The sequence below is a fragment of the Sardina pilchardus genome, chromosome 8 (genome assembly GCF_963854185.1).
Source record: "Sardina pilchardus chromosome 8, fSarPil1.1, whole genome shotgun sequence".
Classification (NCBI taxonomy): domain Eukaryota; kingdom Metazoa; phylum Chordata; class Actinopteri; order Clupeiformes; family Clupeidae; genus Sardina; species Sardina pilchardus.
In genome coordinates, this window is record NC_085001.1 from 9271332 (window position 1) to 9288831 (window position 17500).

The 17500-nt window shown below is 46.3% G+C and overlaps 2 protein-coding genes across 2 annotated transcripts in view; one reads left to right on the plus strand and one right to left on the minus strand.

Moving 5' to 3' along the window:
• The window catches only part of whrnb (whirlin b), a 58452-nt gene extending 50891 nt beyond the window's left edge, over positions 1-7561 (plus strand). The window contains exons 12-16 of the mRNA XM_062543853.1: positions 854-995; positions 1167-1745; positions 2063-2247; positions 5119-5235; positions 7379-7561. Of these exons, the coding sequence (XP_062399837.1) occupies positions 854-995; positions 1167-1745; positions 2063-2247; positions 5119-5235; positions 7379-7561 (1206 nt within the window). The remainder of the gene's footprint in view (positions 1-853; positions 996-1166; positions 1746-2062; positions 2248-5118; positions 5236-7378) is intronic.
• A 6530-nt stretch (positions 7562-14091) lies between these two features.
• Positions 14092-17500, minus strand: part of stxbp1b (syntaxin binding protein 1b) — a 15470-nt gene continuing 12061 nt past the window's right edge. The window contains exons 14-19 of the mRNA XM_062543854.1: positions 17495-17500; positions 16586-16695; positions 16345-16446; positions 15873-15958; positions 15462-15616; positions 14092-14207 (exon numbers count right to left, since the gene is read on the minus strand). The exon at positions 17495-17500 is cut by the window's right edge and continues 133 nt beyond it. Coding sequence (XP_062399838.1) covers positions 14092-14207; positions 15462-15616; positions 15873-15958; positions 16345-16446; positions 16586-16695; positions 17495-17500 — 575 coding nt within the window. The remainder of the gene's footprint in view (positions 14208-15461; positions 15617-15872; positions 15959-16344; positions 16447-16585; positions 16696-17494) is intronic.

Genomic DNA, 17500 nt, shown 5'->3' on the forward strand with positions numbered 1-17500 from the left:
CCCTCTCTCTCTCTTTCCCTCTTTTTATATCTCTCTCTTTCTCTCTCTCTCCCTCTCTCTCTTTTTCCTTTCTCTCTCTTCCCCTCCACTCTCTCTCTCTCTCTTCCTTTCCTTCTTTTTCCTTTCTCTCTCTCTCCCTCTCTTTCTGTTTCTCTCTCTGTCTGTCTCTCTCTCTCTCTCTCTCTCTGTCTTTAATGGCACCAAAGCGAGCTTAGCAAACACAGCTAGCTTATGCCTGATTGAGTTTCCACTGTTTGGAATCCAGCTTTAATTGCTTACTATGACTAAGCAATTACGCAACGCTAATGCATAATTATAACAATGAAAGTGAAAAGGGGGGCATTGCCACGACGTGCACCCAAAACAGAACAGCGCCATTACAGTAAAACGACAAAACTACCACTTAAGAGCCGGGACGACATGCTGGTAGACGTCATGTCAACGATTAGGGACGTGTCGGTCACCGACAAAGATGACCCCGAGCGAGACACTCGGCCGTGCGCCATGAAGGATGAGGCTTATTATCCAATGAATGGGGAAAGGAGTGACCGCTGCTCTGGCAATTAAACGAGGTCACCCTGAAGGGGTTAAGTTCCTAATGTGAAAATCTGACATTTTGAAATGTTCCGCTCTCTCTCTCCACGTCGTCAAATGTCAAGCTGTTTTGCCCAAAGGCCGAAGTGACCTCTCGATAATTGTGTTAGATTAATTACCCATCCAAAGAATATTAAGCCAGTGTAAAGTGATAACTGTATATGTGTGTGTGTGTGTGTGTGTGTGTATTCTCATATGTGTATATCATGCATTTCCCTGTGTGTGTGTGTGTGTGCGCGTGTTTATTTGATCGCCACAGGACGAAGTCCGCTCCTCCTCTGATTCGCCGCCCCCCTTCAAGCCCTCCCCTCCCCCCACCAAGCACGGCAGTCCCAAGGGGCGCTCCAAGCGGCCGGCCTCGTCCTCCTCCAAGCTCTCGCAGCTCTTCTGCACCCCACACCGCATGCAACAGCAGCAGCAGCAGCAGCAGCAACAGCAGCAGCAGCAGCAGCAGCGTGACAGCCACAGTGCCCACGGGCACACCATCCACGCTCCCAACGCCCACGCCCAGGGTGTGCCCGGCCAGCCTCACGCGCACCCTCACCCGCACCCGCACGGGCACCCCCACCCAGGGCACCCCCACCCAGGGCAGCCGCAGCCTCTGAGCTGCCCTCACCAGCACCACCCTCAGCAGCTGCCGCCCTGCCCTACCCACCGCGCCCCCAACACGCCGCCCTGCGGGGGGTCGCGCAACGCCTCCCCGCTCCCCGTGCACCCGGCCTCCCCCCTGACCATCTCCATGTCCCCCGGGCCCAGCCGGGAGCCGGCCAGCGTGCACTTCTGCCTGGGCGCCATCAGGATGCTGCAGCAGCAGCAGCAGCAGCAGCAGCAGCAGGGGCATCAGGGGCATCAGGTCAGTCTCTCCCCGCACAGCCAGTCGCCCGTCCTGCCCAGGATGTCGGGCAGCCCGGGCCTCTCTCCCCGCTCCTTGTCGCCGTCGATGTCCCCATCGTTCCCGGTGCCGGCCGCTCCGCATCCCAGCCCAGAGAGGCCCGGACAGGGTCAAGGTCAGGGGCAAGGGCAGGGTCAAGGGCAAGGTCAAGGGCAGGGTCAAGGTCAAGGGGCATCGCCAGTGGCCTCCTGCAGCACGCAGACGGACAGGCTGCACCCAGAGCCGGACAGAGGGGACAGAGCAACCCCTCAGGCCAGAGGTGAGGAGGATGGGACACAGCACTGCGTGAGGAAAGTGGGGGTACTGTGTGTGTGTGTTGTGTGTGTGTGTGTGTGTGTGTGTGTGTGTGTGTGTGTGTGTGTGTATAGTGTATGTGTGCATATGTATCTGTGTGTGTGCAATGTGTATCTGTGCGTGTGCGTGTGCGTGTGAGTGTGCGTGTGCGTGTGCGTGTGCGTGTGCGTGTGCGTGTGCATGTGCGTTTGCGTGTGCTTATGCACATGTATGCACTTCTGCATACACTTCCATATCATCTACACCTGCATTACTGTGTCTCCATCTCTCCGTGTGTAACAGCAGGAGCCACGCTGTCCCAGCTCTCCGACAGTGGCCAGACCCTGAGTGAGGACAGTGGGGTGGACATCCCAGAGTCTGGGGGCCTGAGCAAGGACAGCAGCCCGCGGCCCGGCAAGCCCCCATCCCAGCCGTCCACGGAGCGTCCAGGGGTGGACCGCGCTGCCGCCCAGCCGTCCCCAACGCCAGTGAGACACCACTGCACTGTGCCACTACACCACAGTCATTTCCCGCTTATGAGCCGCATTGTGTACAAGCCGCAGGACAGTGCTTTTGGCAAGTTAAAATGAACAAAACCATATCAGCACCGTATTAACTGCCCCCCTGTATTAACCTCATAGCTGAAGAATTTTTGTTCAAAATCAAGTGTTTTTGGCAAGTTAAAATGAACAAAACCATATCAGCACCATATTAGAGTAACTGCCCCCCTGTATTAACCTCATAGCTGAAGAATTTTTGTTCAAAATCAATGTATAAGCCGCGGCTAATAGTCTGGAAATGACGGTACACCAGCACAGTTGGAAATCAATGGCATGAACCAGAATCATGGTTAAAGTTCCACTATGAGATCCTGTTTGACGTCACTTCTGTTGACGTTGCACATAAACACCAAACAAAACAAAGCAAGCTCGCCCCCATGGGGTAACGGTCATGACGTCTGGCCATGGTTTGTTATGTTTTGGTGCACAGCCCTGTGCCCCTAGTGTTTGTTTTGAGAATAACAGCCCCTGTGTTGTCTTTTGAGATTGTTTTTTTTTTTCACATCGTATTCAGGGGACAGACAGCAAGCTGATTAAGTAAAGGGGAGAAACATACGATTTGAGACAAAAATGAAATCTCGCTAAGATCATGCAGGATCTCATAGTGCACCTTTAATGCAGTCTAAAGTGTACACCAGAAGTACGTGCCTAGGCTGATGAGTGCCATGACCCTGGATGTTGAATTGCCCCCCGAGGAACCTGCTTAGGGCTTGCTGCGAAGGCTAGAGGAGTCATTAGAGAAATAGTGTGTGCCTCAACTAGCAGTAGCTCTTAAAAAAAAATATTTACATTTTGGATATTTTTTTTTTTTTCAGTTCACTACTACAGACTACAACTCCCCTACCTGGCTCCCACAGGTGTGTTTTGACCGAAAGCTACATTAGGCTGCCTAGAGGACTGAAGTATACAGACCGAAAGCTACATTAGGCTGCCTAGAGGACTGAAGTATACAGACCGAAAGCTACATTAGGCTGCCTAGAGGACTGAAGTATACAGACCGAAAGCTACATTAGGCTGCATAGAGGACTGAAGTGTACAGACCGAAAGCTACATTAGGCTGCCTAGAGGACTGAAGTGTACAGACAGCTGAAAGCTACATTAGGCTGCCTAGAGGACTGAAGTGTACAGACAGCTGAAAGCTACATTAGGCTGCCTAGAGGACTGAAGTGTACAGACAGCTGAAAGCTACATTAGGCTGCCTAGACTAGAGGACTGAAGTATACAGACCGAAAGCTACATTAGGCTGCCTAGACTAGAGGACTGAAGTGTACAGACAGCTGAAAGCTACATTAGGCTGCCTAGACTAGAGGACTGAAGTGTACAGACAGTTTATTTTGAAGTCTTTCAGTTCACTGAAAATCTATTCTACAGCCAAAACCCCAGCCTAACCAGATCCAAGCCCTGAACCCTCAAAGACGTAACTGACATCCGTTTAGCAGTGCTCAAGAGGCTGTAAGGTGAGGTGACCAGATGTCCGAGACCAAAACCCCGGACATGATTCCAAAAATGTGGAAAAAACGGGAACATTTTCAATTTGACTATCAATCTGATTGAAATACGTGCAAGTTTTATCTTCAAAAAACAGAGAGACATAGGTAGTTCTTCTCTAAATTTTCTCGGGGACAGGCAACCAAAAATGGGGACTGTCCCCTCAAACCGGGGACATCTGGTGACCCTACTCTTAAGACCTCAACATGCTAATCCCAGGAATGGGACAGCACCTGTGACCTATCCTTAAACTGACAACAACAAAAATGTGTCGCAAACACGTTTCCTTTTTAATGTCAGTTGCTTACTGATGATATGTTTTCAAGGTTCCAGCCTACTTCAAGGTAACCCCATGTTTCACGTCACAGTGCTATGAATTGTAGGTACCGGTAATTCCCTTGAGTAAAGTCTGCATATATCCCGGCTTACGGAAAGGACACAGAAAGGGTGTGAGCGAGCCCTCAAGCACTTCACAATTTCACAGTGGGAGAGTCCCTAAGCCCTCACCAAGTTAGCGGGAACAAGCATCAAAGCTTGTGAGTCCGTGAGGGGGGAGATTGGGACTCAGCCATTATCTAAGATTGTGTCTCCATCCAGACGTGTAGCGATGTAAATCTCTGTTATTGAAAGATCACCTCTGGATAACACCCTATCTTTTAAGCTTTTTCAGCCCAATTATTAAAAAAACCTAACCTGAAACACATTAATGTGCATGCTGCCGATTTGGACGGCCAAGTCCACAGATCCTTGTTAAAAGTGGGCTTTAAAGGACCGTGACTGTGATCTTGCTCTGGTCACTTGGGACGTCACTAGACGTCACCATCGGAGTGGGCACTGTGGCCCATGACGCGTTAGTCACGTTAGCGCTGGACGCTTTCACAGCTCCGGTCTCTCGATGGACACCAGCACACTCCACTCCACTCCAGCCCGCCCCCTCGGCCTCCCCCTGATCCCCAATATGAGCACTTAATTAAAAGCTGTCGAGACATAAGACAAGACGCTTGGCAGAGAGATTAGCTTTGAAACTCTTTCTCAAGGTTGACGGCGTGATCAAAGGCCGACTGGAGTCAGTGATGCACGAGGGGGAAAGCTACTAAAGGAATTTAGTCGTCTCCTTGTTTTAATAATGTTGGCCAGGTTCATTTCTTCTTTTCTGTCTGCACCTGTGCTTTGTTCCCCCCATCTCCCCCTCCTCTTCCTCCTCCTCCTCCTCCTCTTCCTCCTCCTCCTCCTCCTCCTCCTCCTCCTCTTCTTTAATGGCTTGTGTTTGACTGCTTGGTTTACACCAACTGGTGCCCGCTGTATCTGCAGATTGTAATGGCAGAGCCGTCTTTGGTGAGGGTGGAGAAGAGTGCCAACACTCTGGGCATCGCGATTGAAGGAGGTGCCAACACCAGACAACCCATGCCACGCATTGTGACAATCCAGGTCAGTCACACACACACACACACACACACACACACACAGACACACACTGACACCCACTCTGATCCATATCATCTAATAACAGAAGAGTTCAATTTGCATTCATTTGTTGATTTTAAACTTCAAACCAGATTTTCTTTTTAACTGGATGAAATATTATGCGCCTCTAGAGAGGCCTTCTCTAAAGTGTATTCAGACATGCTCAAGGGCTGTTAGGTGAATTTAACTGCTGCTGAGTTCACCCTTCGAATGATTAGTTAGAAGCATTGAGAAAAACTACGAGGAAAAGTTGGAAGACTCGGAGCTCCAGACATGCGGAGCTGCCTGCAACCCAGCGCACCCAGGCAGTTTGGAATTGGTTCAGCAGTCCGCCGACGTGACCCACTTACAGTACTCTCTCTCTGCTCGGCCTCCCTGGGCTACAGCGTTTGACTTCTCCAAATGCATAGCGTACCCCGACTGTTACGCCAATTAAAGACATTTGTATGCTACTTTGGCCACTGCTCTTACACCCTCTCTCTCTCTCTCTCTCTCTCTCTCTCTCTCTCTCTCTCTCTCTCTCTCTCTCTCTCTCCCCCTCCCTCCCTCTCTCTCTCTCTTCTCTCCATCTGGGTTTGCAAACTTCTAAAAGGCTCTTTTTCTTCCAATCTGCCGCACTAGCCTGCTGCTCAGATTTCTAACCTGTGAAACATTTTAATTGGTTTTAAAATCGCCCTTAATTGAAATTAATTGGATCTAGTTATCTCTTCTGCGTGCATTCTGCAGAATGAATGCAGTCCCCACTCACTCCCTCAGGAAGTGATACCTCTAATCTGTAGACTCTAGTGTTGGTACCCAGGATAGAGGGGCCTTGGAAGAGATGTCTTGGTGCTCAATTTTATGTTTGAAATTCACTGTTGGTGACATTTTTCATTGTGGAGGTAAGTGTCTGCTTCCGCTGATTTGTGAAGCCTTTTCTCCTTGAGAGGCAAAGCACCCTTGAGAAATCAATGGGCCCATGTCGAGATCTCTGCCATGGCAAACCCCAGTTGCCATAAATCTCTGCAAAGTTGAGTTCTGATAAGAGGGATTGGTCTTTTTCACTCACTCCCCCCGTCTGCGTTCATCCTTTGATTACAATGACACAGAGCAGACAAATCAACATGCTGTTGACACTATGTTTGTGCTCTTTACCTTCTTTCTCTCTCTCTCTCTCTCTCTCTCTCTCTCTCTCTCTCTCTCTCTCTCTCTCTCTCTCTCTCTCTCTGGAGCCCTGGCCAAAGTATGCATGACTTTAAATAACACCCTTATCTGAGCAAAATGATCCGATGTATTGTTGATTTTTCAAAGCGTGTGTGTGTGTGTGTGTGTGTGTGCGTGTGTGTGTGCATGCGTGTGTGTGTGTGTGTGTGTGTGTGTGTGTGTGTGTGTGTGATAACATTGCCTTGACTCTGCTCAGTACTGCAGTCTTCTGTCTCTCTCCTGTGATGCTGTTTTCCTCCTTGACAGAGGACCCAGTAATGACTCCCCAATACAAAGTGCCAGATTTGGGATCAGAGAGCATCAATTTCTCTCCCCATCTGCTTTCCTCAAACCACCCCCCCCCTCCCCCCCCCCCCCCACACACACACACCCACACACACACACACACACACACACACACACACACACACACACCCCACACACACACACACCCACACACACACACACACACACACACACACACACACACACACACACACACACACACATACACACACACACACACACACATACACACACACACACCCACACCCCACACACACACACACCCACACACACACCCCCCCCACACACACACACACACCCACACACACCCACACACACACACACAGACACACACCCCACACCCCACATCAGTCCTGCTGTTTCTCCCTATCTCAGGCCTCATTTCCTCACTCCTTATAAACAGTTTTTCTTTTTTTTCTCTCTTTCTTTTTCTCCCCTCCCTTTCCCCCGTTTCTTTGTTCTATTCAGAAACACACACACGAGATTCTGCAGAATCTTCAGAGGAGATTCTTCTATGGCCACTTGTTTCTGAGGGGAGGATCTCACTGCCACTTGCATGACGATGACCAAAGTCTCTCTCAAAGTCTCTCTGTCTCTCTGCCTGTGTGTCCCTCTCTAGAAGGGTGGCTCGGCACACAACGGCGGTCAGCTGCGCGTGGGTCAGGTCATCCTGGAGGTCAACGGCGTCTCGCTGCAGGGCATGGAGCACCGTGACGCAGCGCGCCTCATCGCCGAGGCCTTCAAGACCAAAGAGAAGGACCACATCGACTTCCTCATCACCGAGTTCAACACCGCCCTCTAACGGTCCCAGCGGTCGAGGACCACTAAACGCCATCGGGGGGGGGGGGGGACACGTAGGAAGAAGGAAGGACTTGATAAAAAAGAGGTTTGTGGACATCAGCCATGGCCAAGGGTGTGTCCACGTTGTACAGCACCTACACTATAGAGACCTACATGCACTCTAAAAAGTGATGTGTTAAAAAATGACACGTTGTGAGTGAGCTTACAGACAACACAAGTTTGTGTCAATTTCACTCCGTGATTGTGTGGCTGGGTGAAAGGTGAAAGACTGATTTCAGCTATCTGACAACAACAAGAGGAAAACAAACAAACGAAAAGGTACACCTTTTTGCAGACGCAGACTGAGCTGTATTTCACCCAGCCATACACACAATTGCTGTGTTGAAATTGACACAAAAAAAGGTGTTGTCCCCGAGCACGCACAGCAGATGTGTCATTTTTAACACATCACTTTTTAGAGTGATGTGTCTCACTCTCATTCAGAAGCTCCCTGTCTGTTGTCTCACGCCACCCAACCCCTGTACCCTGGTGCTTCTCCTAATTCTCCTGATGGGACCATGTATGTCAGAGAGAGTCCAGAGATGTGACATTGCAACATCTCTTGCAGTGATTCCCTGCAGCAGGAGGAGTCTTGACTGGTCTCGCCGTGCTCCACAGGAGAACTGAAAGAATTCATGTTTCAGGGTTTCGACAAGGAACTACAGTATGTCATCATTCTCTTCAAGGGCACCTCAAAGTCATCCCGCCTGTCTCCCGCTCACTGTCCCTGGTGTTCCAGTATGACCACATCACACACACACACACACACACACACACACACACACAATCACATAAGTACTATCTAATAGTTCTTGGTACTAAATGTCCTCCTGCTACAGGTTAGAACTAAAGGACTTGTCAGTTCCTCCAGCCATACTATACACTGCTGCTCACAACCTTGAAAGGACTTTATTTTTAAATGCCCATTTCCTCAATATGCCATCCACACAGCCACAGGCATCCTTTAAGTAATATGTGTGCAAGGCTGTGTACTTTCTTTGGAAGATTCTCAGTAGACACTATGAAATATGGCAATATATTGTAAAAGTGAGACTTAAATTCATGTTTATTTATTTATTTATTTATTGAATTCCATACTCTCAAGTGTCATAAAGCCTCTTATTGATTTTGTTTATACCCCATGCAGTACTTTAAAAAGTAGGTATTTTTGTAAAGATGTAATGGAAAGCTGGTTACATAAGGGGATTGCTAAACAGCATTGTGCCACAGATGAGATTTTGCGAGGGAGAAGGAGAAGTTTGCACTTTGAAACGACTGAACTGACGCAGAAATCTGAAGACACCATTACATGCAGCCGGGAGATTTATCCAACTGCCCATGTACCATTATCAGAGGACCGGGAGCGTACAGCACGTTCTCTATGTGTGCCATGATGTGTGTGTATGTACAGTATATGACTGTACTGGCACAGGCTTATCTGTGTGTGTGTGTGTGTGTGTGTGTGTGTGTGTGTGTGTGTGTGTGTGTGTGTGTGTGTGTGCAAGCGCGTGTGCGCGTGTGTGTGTCTGCATAGAGAGAGAGAGAGAGAGTGAGTGTCTGCAGAGAGAGAGAGAGTGAGTGTGTGTGTGTGTGTGTGTGTGTGTGTGTGTGTGTGTGTGTGTAAAAGAGGAGGGTGTAGAGAGAGAGTGTATGTGTGTGTGTGCGTCTGCTTGGATGCGTACTCTTCATGGCTTTCTGGTAACCATTATCAGAGGGCCGGAAGCGTAGGCTACAGCACGTTCTCTATGTGTGCCATGATGTGTGTGTATGTATATGACTGTACTGGCACAGGCTTATCTGTGTGTGTGTGTGTGTGTGTGTGTGTGTGTGTGTGTGTGTGTGTGTGTGTGTGTGTGTGTGTGTGTGTGTGTGCGTGTGCACAAGCGCGCGTGTGTGTCTGCAGAGAGAGAGAGAGAGAGAGAGAGAGAGAGAGAGAGAGAGTGAGTGTCTGCAGAGAGAGAGAGAGTGAGTGTGTGTGTGTGTGTGTGTGTGTGTGTGTGTGTGTGTGTGTGTGAAAGAGGAGGGTGTAGAGAGAGAGTGTATGTGTGTGCACGCGTGTGTGTGTGTGTGTGTGTGTGTGTCTGCTTGGATGCGTACTCTTCATGGCTTTCTGGTAAGCTTCAAGGGCTAGCCAGCTCAACCTGTTTGGAGCGGAGAGGGATCTCCATGGTAACAGCAGCAGGCCCAGAGCAGTTTTTGAAATGTTTACGCTGCATGTACCGTGAGCTATGTGTGTGATGTGATGGCCAACGATCGAGGCAATCACACAAGCTAAGAAGCCTCATGCCCCTGTGTAATTCCTCACCCAAATACCAGTGAACAAATTGGAGACATTTTTGTCACCTTCAGCAGCGAAGGCAGTACAGTCAGTGGCTTTAAATCCTCAACCTTCCACCCTTACCTGTACCTTAACTCAAACCCTTGCCTTAACCCAAAGTACAAATTATGTCATATCTGTCTTTAAATGTCAATGTATGAGGGATAGTGCACTACAGTAAAGGTTTACCATAAAGTCTATTTTGAGTCACTATATTAACCACACATAAAGTTGGTATTTTTTGACATGAGGAAGGTGTAATAAGTATGTTTATTCTACAATGCACGGATCCACATGATACTTATATATAAATATATGGATGGATATTTATTAGACTAAGGTGTGTACATATATGTTTATATCTCAATCACATTTGTATAGATATGCTTTATAAGGAACATGTACAGTGATTCTAAAACATGTAAATGAGATGCGGATATGAGTCAGCCCTGGTCTCCGTAGCTTTTCTGCGCGGTCGTAGATGTTGGTCCTTGTGCTAATGGCACCTCAGCCCACCACCCCTGGCTGAGCTGTAAATCAAGTCTACATTCTAGCTACATATTCCACAGCCTCGCAGGCTGCCTGATGAATTATATCGCCCAAAATGCCATTCATTAAATCGCCTCTCTGCAAACTGTGCGCATGGGTCTTTAAGTGGTTTCTGCTTCATCCCATCCAGAAGTGGGAGAAAACAATGAACTTTGACCTTTCGATGACTGATCCTGGAACAGATCGACACAGCCAGCACAATGCGGTTCATGGACTTCACTTTGCTGTGGAGCCATTGTTGTATATCAATTTGGTTTATGCACTGCGACAGCCACTGAAGAAATCCCCGTCCAAATCAGCGTCTGAGAGTAGTAAAGTGCACAAACACCATTCACTGTGTACCTAGTACCACTGACTCATAAAATGACTGAGGATGGATTAAATAACTATATATATATAAAAAAGAAGCTGTTGTACTGGCTCTTCTTTATTCTTTGAAAACAGAACAAAAAACAGTTCATCATCCCCCCCTCTGTGATAGCCGCTGTTGATGGGAATTCACTTATCCAGTAGGCAACGTTCCTGATAGTATGTCTCTAAATTATCTTAAATTTCAAATTTGGCCTATCTAAGAATGGAGACCACATTCTTCTATGCAATCTAGAATAATACAAACGTCATGGGGAACATGGAATAAGTATGATTTAGAGGATATTAAAAGAAAGTCAAAGCAATTTTTAGTGTTCTAGGTTTGTGTAATTGGAAAGCTATTTTTGCTATTTTGGAAGAATATATAATATTCTATATATTCTTATATATAATATATAAGAATATATAGAATTACGCCTGCGAACTGGCGATGGGTAAAAACATCTTGGCAGTGAGGAGACATACTGTATAGTGCTTGCGCCCTCTTGTGGACATTAAAGGGCAGAGACCAAAAACAGCTGGCATGTAGGGCCATATCACATCTGAATTGATCAGGGCCCAATCATGATCTATACCCAATGCATGAATTTAAACAGCATGGCAACACAAGCGCTTGTTGTATGTGGGAACCTTTTTATTTCACAGCTTCAGTACACCAAAAGGAGTAATAGTTGTGCTTTGTAATGCCCATGTTCAGAATTCCAGTAAGGTCGACACACGGTAAATTAATTGTTATGGCTTCTTTTCCACTAATGAAGAGACTTTAATCACACAAACTGTGGACATTGTGGAGGCAACATAGACACTCAGAGCAGATACATGTCAATGGACACTTACAAACATGCGCACACACACACACACACACACACACACACATACGCTCACACACATAAACACACAAACTTAGACACACATCATCCCTAGACTGGGGGGAAATTCCATAGACACAGAGCAGACACACATCGATGGACACATTCACGTACGCATGCACACACACACACATACACACACACACACACACACAGGCGCGCACACACACAAACACACAAACATAAGACTAAGGGGACACATCATCCCTAGACCAGGGGAAGATTCCAAAGAGTGGAAACTGCAGGACCCGTTGAATGGAGGTGAAATGCAGGAGACAAACAGATCAGCTAAAAGATACAGCAAGATCTTCTCTCTAACTGACAACAATATTGCTAATGCTAACTCACTATAATACAGTGTGTCTTCACATTGGCTTTTCAAAAAGGACAATAAAAACAGCAATATATGTGGCATTCACTCCAACAAAAACAAAACAAAAAAAACCTGAGCTATTCTCTACAGGAAAATGACAGCATGACTACATTTTTATAAAACATTTAAAAATAAGCCCAGTGACAGACTTGGTCCTTTATGGTTGTATAGCCACTGAAAATGAATAAGCACGGGAAGCAGGCCTGTAAATCCATTTAACAATCCACATCTGAAGCCTCTGTGGTCCCTATCTATGTGTAGACGTAGCATCGACATTTACATTCTGTAGAGCAGGTGACTTCCTGTAACACTGGGTACCAAAGATTCTAGAACAGAGCTCTGTTCTAGAATCTTTGCTGGGTACTGTATAGAAATATGACGGACATTTTGCAATATTGCATTTGTCTCTCTTTGTGATGATGATCATTCTGAAAACTGAGGCACACTTCCTGTCCAGACCCTTCAAATTCAACCATCCAAAATTCACTTCCTCTGACTGATCTCATGTATTTGTACTTGTAATACGCATTATAAACACACCACAGTCAACCTGGCTTCACTTTGTCAACAGCATCAACAGTATTAAGGACATGTTGCCTTTATGGTGTTACTCCACACTATGACCTTATACATGGGGAGTGATTGTTACAACCACATTTGGCATAATCTGGAGGAACTGCGAGTGTTGTAGAAGTTACGAAGAACTGCCATGCCTCATTATATGAATGCAAGCATATAGAATAAGGTGGGCATTGCCATGGCTCTCGTCCCGTGGACGTATACGTAGATATGGGGAGTGTTGGAGAGGGAATCGGTTGAAGAGAGGGACAGCTTGGACAGTGTGGATAGAGTCTCAGAAGTCCAGCCTATAATTAGGTTTGTTCATGTCTCTCACGGCTTGTAGAAGGCGAGTAGGGTTGATGATGTCATTTGATCCTTCATCAGTGCGGTTACATGAAAAGAGAAGAGACAGCCGGTTATCCACATGGCAACGGAACATAAAGGGGACTACTTGTAGCCTTTCAAGGACCTCGTTCAGATCTTTGAAAATGATTTCTGCCTGACGTGATGAGGTGGTAATCAGAGACAATGTCAGGCAGATGAAAAATGGAAAAGCCATCATGAATTTCAATAACTCTCCGTCTCTCTTCTGAGCGGAGAAGTCATCATGATCAGCGAGCATGTCTTTCAACCAAAAGACACTAGTCAAGGCACAGAGAGGACTCAATTATGATTTCATGGAGTGATCATGATGAAACTGAGAGCAACAAAGCAGGTGTGGGCTAGTTGCTTTTCAAACCATGTTTCAGGCAGACTGTCAATGCTCGCCTTATAAATTAAGTTCAAGGGCTTGCAAGACTGCAGGGCTATGCAAAACGGGCTCTTAAAAAATCTGACTTAAAAATTGTTCACTCAATTGTTATGTTCACTGCTCAGTGTTGAAAAGACTATTAAAGTATGTTATAGTTATTTTATGTTAAAGTTTTCCCATTCAATTAACTTTGAATATTCAAAACATTTTGGATTACCATACAACCACAACACATCACAAAATTGATTCAGAAATACAGGAACAGCACACAAGACAAAGTCTAGGGAGAGAGGGAAAGAGAGAGGGAGAGAGAGGGAGAGAGAGAGAGTCAGGGAGAGACACAGATTGGAGGTTCTACTTAAAGGTTCAGGAACTGGGACACAGTGGAAACTGGAGCACACACACACACACACACACACCTAGCTGCAAAGCAGGAACTAAGTTCAGATGACATCAGAGAATTTCACTGGCACATTATGAGAACCAGATGACTGGCCTCCTGTCACAGCAGCATAAAGAAACAGAGCAGGTAGGCAAGAGGTACAGGAGGAGGGACTAGGAGGTTTGGGCTTTTTTGGGGAAGGGTCGTTGTCTGAGAGAGAGGGAGACATCTGACGGTCTCTAGGCAAAGGACCACGGGGGAAAGGGCTGTGTAAACAGTTTCTCATTACTGGTTCATGCGCTCTCCTCTCTCTCTCCTCTCTCAGTTCTCCTCGGCCTCTGGGGTGATCTGGTCCTCTGCGGCGGCGTTGGGGTCCAGGAAGTCCTGGTGCTTCAGGGCCGTTAGGTATTTCACCGGAGTGACTATGTGGGTGGAACCTGTGAGAAGACACACTCTTCATGCTCCTCTTACAGCACGGGCCCCAACACTCATCTCACATCAAGAAAAAAAGCCTTACGGGGAGAACGCCGAGTGCGTTGGATCCTTGCTCCAAACACAAGTGTGTTTAATAATGAATCAGCTGCAGCTCCACATATAACACTGCACAGGTCAAATGTGTTTCATAACAGCTGTCTCCAGATACCATTTGGATCTGCCTTCAGGAGTAAACAATAGCATTGCTATGCGAAGCACTGCATTCCATTAAGTGCTGATCAAAATCACAAATCAGCATAGATTGACCCGAGAGCTTCATGACAAATTAAGTGCTTTGCTGGTTATGCTATTTAAGAAAACAAAAACACAGAGAGAGAAAAATAAGTCCAGACTGGGGGGTAGCAAGTGTCAGAAAGAGCTATTATCCAAACATACTGTAGCCTCAAAGTCAAGGATGCAACAATGTGGCAAAACACCCTCTTCCATAGTGTTCAATATGCAAATGACACACTCATTTATTTAGGCCTAGTAGTTTCAATCATGCATGACTCCAAAGCAGCCCCAGGGCCGAACCACACATCATAATTCTACTTTTTGCAAATGAGCTTCAACTTGTCTGCGGCACTAAGTCAGCCCTCAGCACACACACCTCTCCTCTCCTCCCCACTCAAGCCCCACCCTGCCACTCCAGCATGACGCTCGCATTCGGTCGTTAATTCCCCACCCTTGCCTCTGTACCGTGGCTGGATAGTCGTGCACATAGATTTGCCCGCGCTGGCTTTCTGTCTGGGTGACAGCTCGAGCTGAGTCAGCTAGCGCTGCAGAACGGGATCAAGCCCGACTGCAGACGTCCTCTGCTAGCGCTTATGCTAATATTACAAACTACAGACTACAAACTTTTGTGCTGATTTACTAAACCGGTTCACTCTGATATGCATGCTACCATTATGCAAATTACACATACTTTAGATTTAAAGAAAATGTGGCCATTGATGGTCATGGTCCATTGTTCTTGAAACGTAGCTCACAGTAAAATACCTATTCTTAAAAGGTAGAGGTCAGATCTATTTGAATTTAATCAGGACACTATATGAGAAATTATTTTCCAAAAGTATTGGTTGTGCTTTTTTTTTTTCGTTTTTGTCTCTGGGAGAGTTCTGTAATTATTTTAGTTTTGTGTCTACCCAGCACATTGTGAGATGAGACTGGACTGATGTCCAAACCCCTCCTCCTCATGACATCATCTGGCCACTCACCAACGAGAGCCTCCCACTTCCCGTTGGCTTGTGTGACCTCGTAGACGCAGCGCATCTCGCTGTACGACATGCCGCCGATGATGAAGACGATGACGCGGGGGCCAGTGCGCACCTCGCCCGGACCCTTGTTCTTGTGCCAGTTGCCATAGCGGGCACTGCCAGGGGAAAAGAAACGAGGGAAGAGAGAAGGAGCAATGGACAGATAGAGAAACGAGGGAAGAGAGAAGGAGCAATGGACAGATAGAGAAACAGACACAAAGACAGAAGGGAAGGAAAAGGAAACTAGATCATTAAATATGAAATACATTGAAATAAGATATACTGTATACAGGATATATGTTGTGAAAGTTTATGTCATGTACACTTTTACAGATTATGAGATTATGTTTGCATAAATTCATCATGTGTCACCTTGTAGCTGTGGTGGTTTTGGAAGAGGCGGTCCGAGTGGAGATGTATGGGTACAGTTTTGGGTCCAGTTTGTCTTCAACGGCATCCTATAAACACAATCAAGAACTGGACTGGTGAGAACAATTGAAACAATTGAAACATTTGGACTAAACAAATAGGCAAGGAGCAAGAGGTAAAGATTGACCAATAGGCACAAGGTATTGACAGGATATCTGTGGGGATACGGCCATGAACGTTGATACATTTGCTGTGAGTTGAAGTAAAACCTTGCAAAAAGAGTACCGCACGCACATCCAAAAAGATAAAACACTGGGTGCTGGACAGATGAGCAAAAGTTAAAAAGAACAGGAAGTCCGCACACCAGATAATGCTTCTCAGTGTTCTTTAATAGTCACCACGACGTAACGTTTCGGGCCCCTAGCCCTTCATCAGACATAAAGTAAAACCTTACACCATTAAAAGCATGGTTTACCTCCATGAGGTCTTTGACGAGTGGGGTCCACCGTGAGAGCTGGTATGTCTGCTCGCTGATCCTCTCCTTGCGATCCGGCTTCTTTGTCTTCTTTGGCGCTACCTGGATATTCAGTTGGTAAACACACAAATAAGTCAAATGTAATCAAATAAATCATTTTTTACTGTAAGAATTAGCTTCACCAAAGTGAATGAATGAGGGTGAGGCTGTTGCACAGGCGTGCTACTGAGGGTTAGCCCACCTCTGTGATGATGGGCAGTCCCATGTGTGCCATGTTGGAGATGATGTCACTGTCCTCTGGAGGGATGTTGGCATGCTGGAGGAGTTTACAAAGATTCTCCTCAGAGACGCCTGAGAGAGAGAGAGAGATAGAGAGAGAGAGAGATAGAGAGAGAGAGAGAGAGAGAGAGAGAGAGAGAGAGGGAGAGAGAGAGAATCAAACAGTTGACAGAAAATCAAACTCAAATTGCCAGCTGTTCATAATGCAACCAAAAGGGGGCGATGAAGTGGGACAGACTCCAGGGAGGCAAAAGGAACAGAATTACCGTTTTCCCATTGCTTACACTCTAAATGCGAATGCTTAGACCAAAGCCTCAATACCTAAACTTCTTGTAGCACACCTTTAACACTGTGTAACCACAGCTTAAACACAGTCTGCTTTGCACATTGTTTTCAATTCTGCAACATCCAGTACTTATTCTTACATTATACATTGTTCAAAAATCTCCTATCTCCTATTCCTGTTATCATTGGAAAAGCACATTCTATTGAAGATTTATTTTAAGGGTGCCAATTAAAAAATATATGACTACCATTCACATACTTCCATATAATAAAAACCATCTGGTGTTGCTGTTGATTTGAAACTTAAGAGTAACTCAAATGGTGCATGTGCACATTTTTAGAAAGGATTGTTGAGTTTTGATTGCAGTGCTTCATTTTGGCATTGATGTGAGTTGTTTATCTCTAAGTGCTATGTCTTATTTAGTTATAATTGACTATTATTTGACATAATGAGCCACATTCTGCAACAAGTGCGTAAGCAATAGGCAAAAACTGTAAGAGAAAGATTCTCATCCATACACAGCCCTATCTGGAGTAAATACAGTAAGTGGGTAAAATAGATTTACAAAGTGTTGTCTCATCTCACCATTCT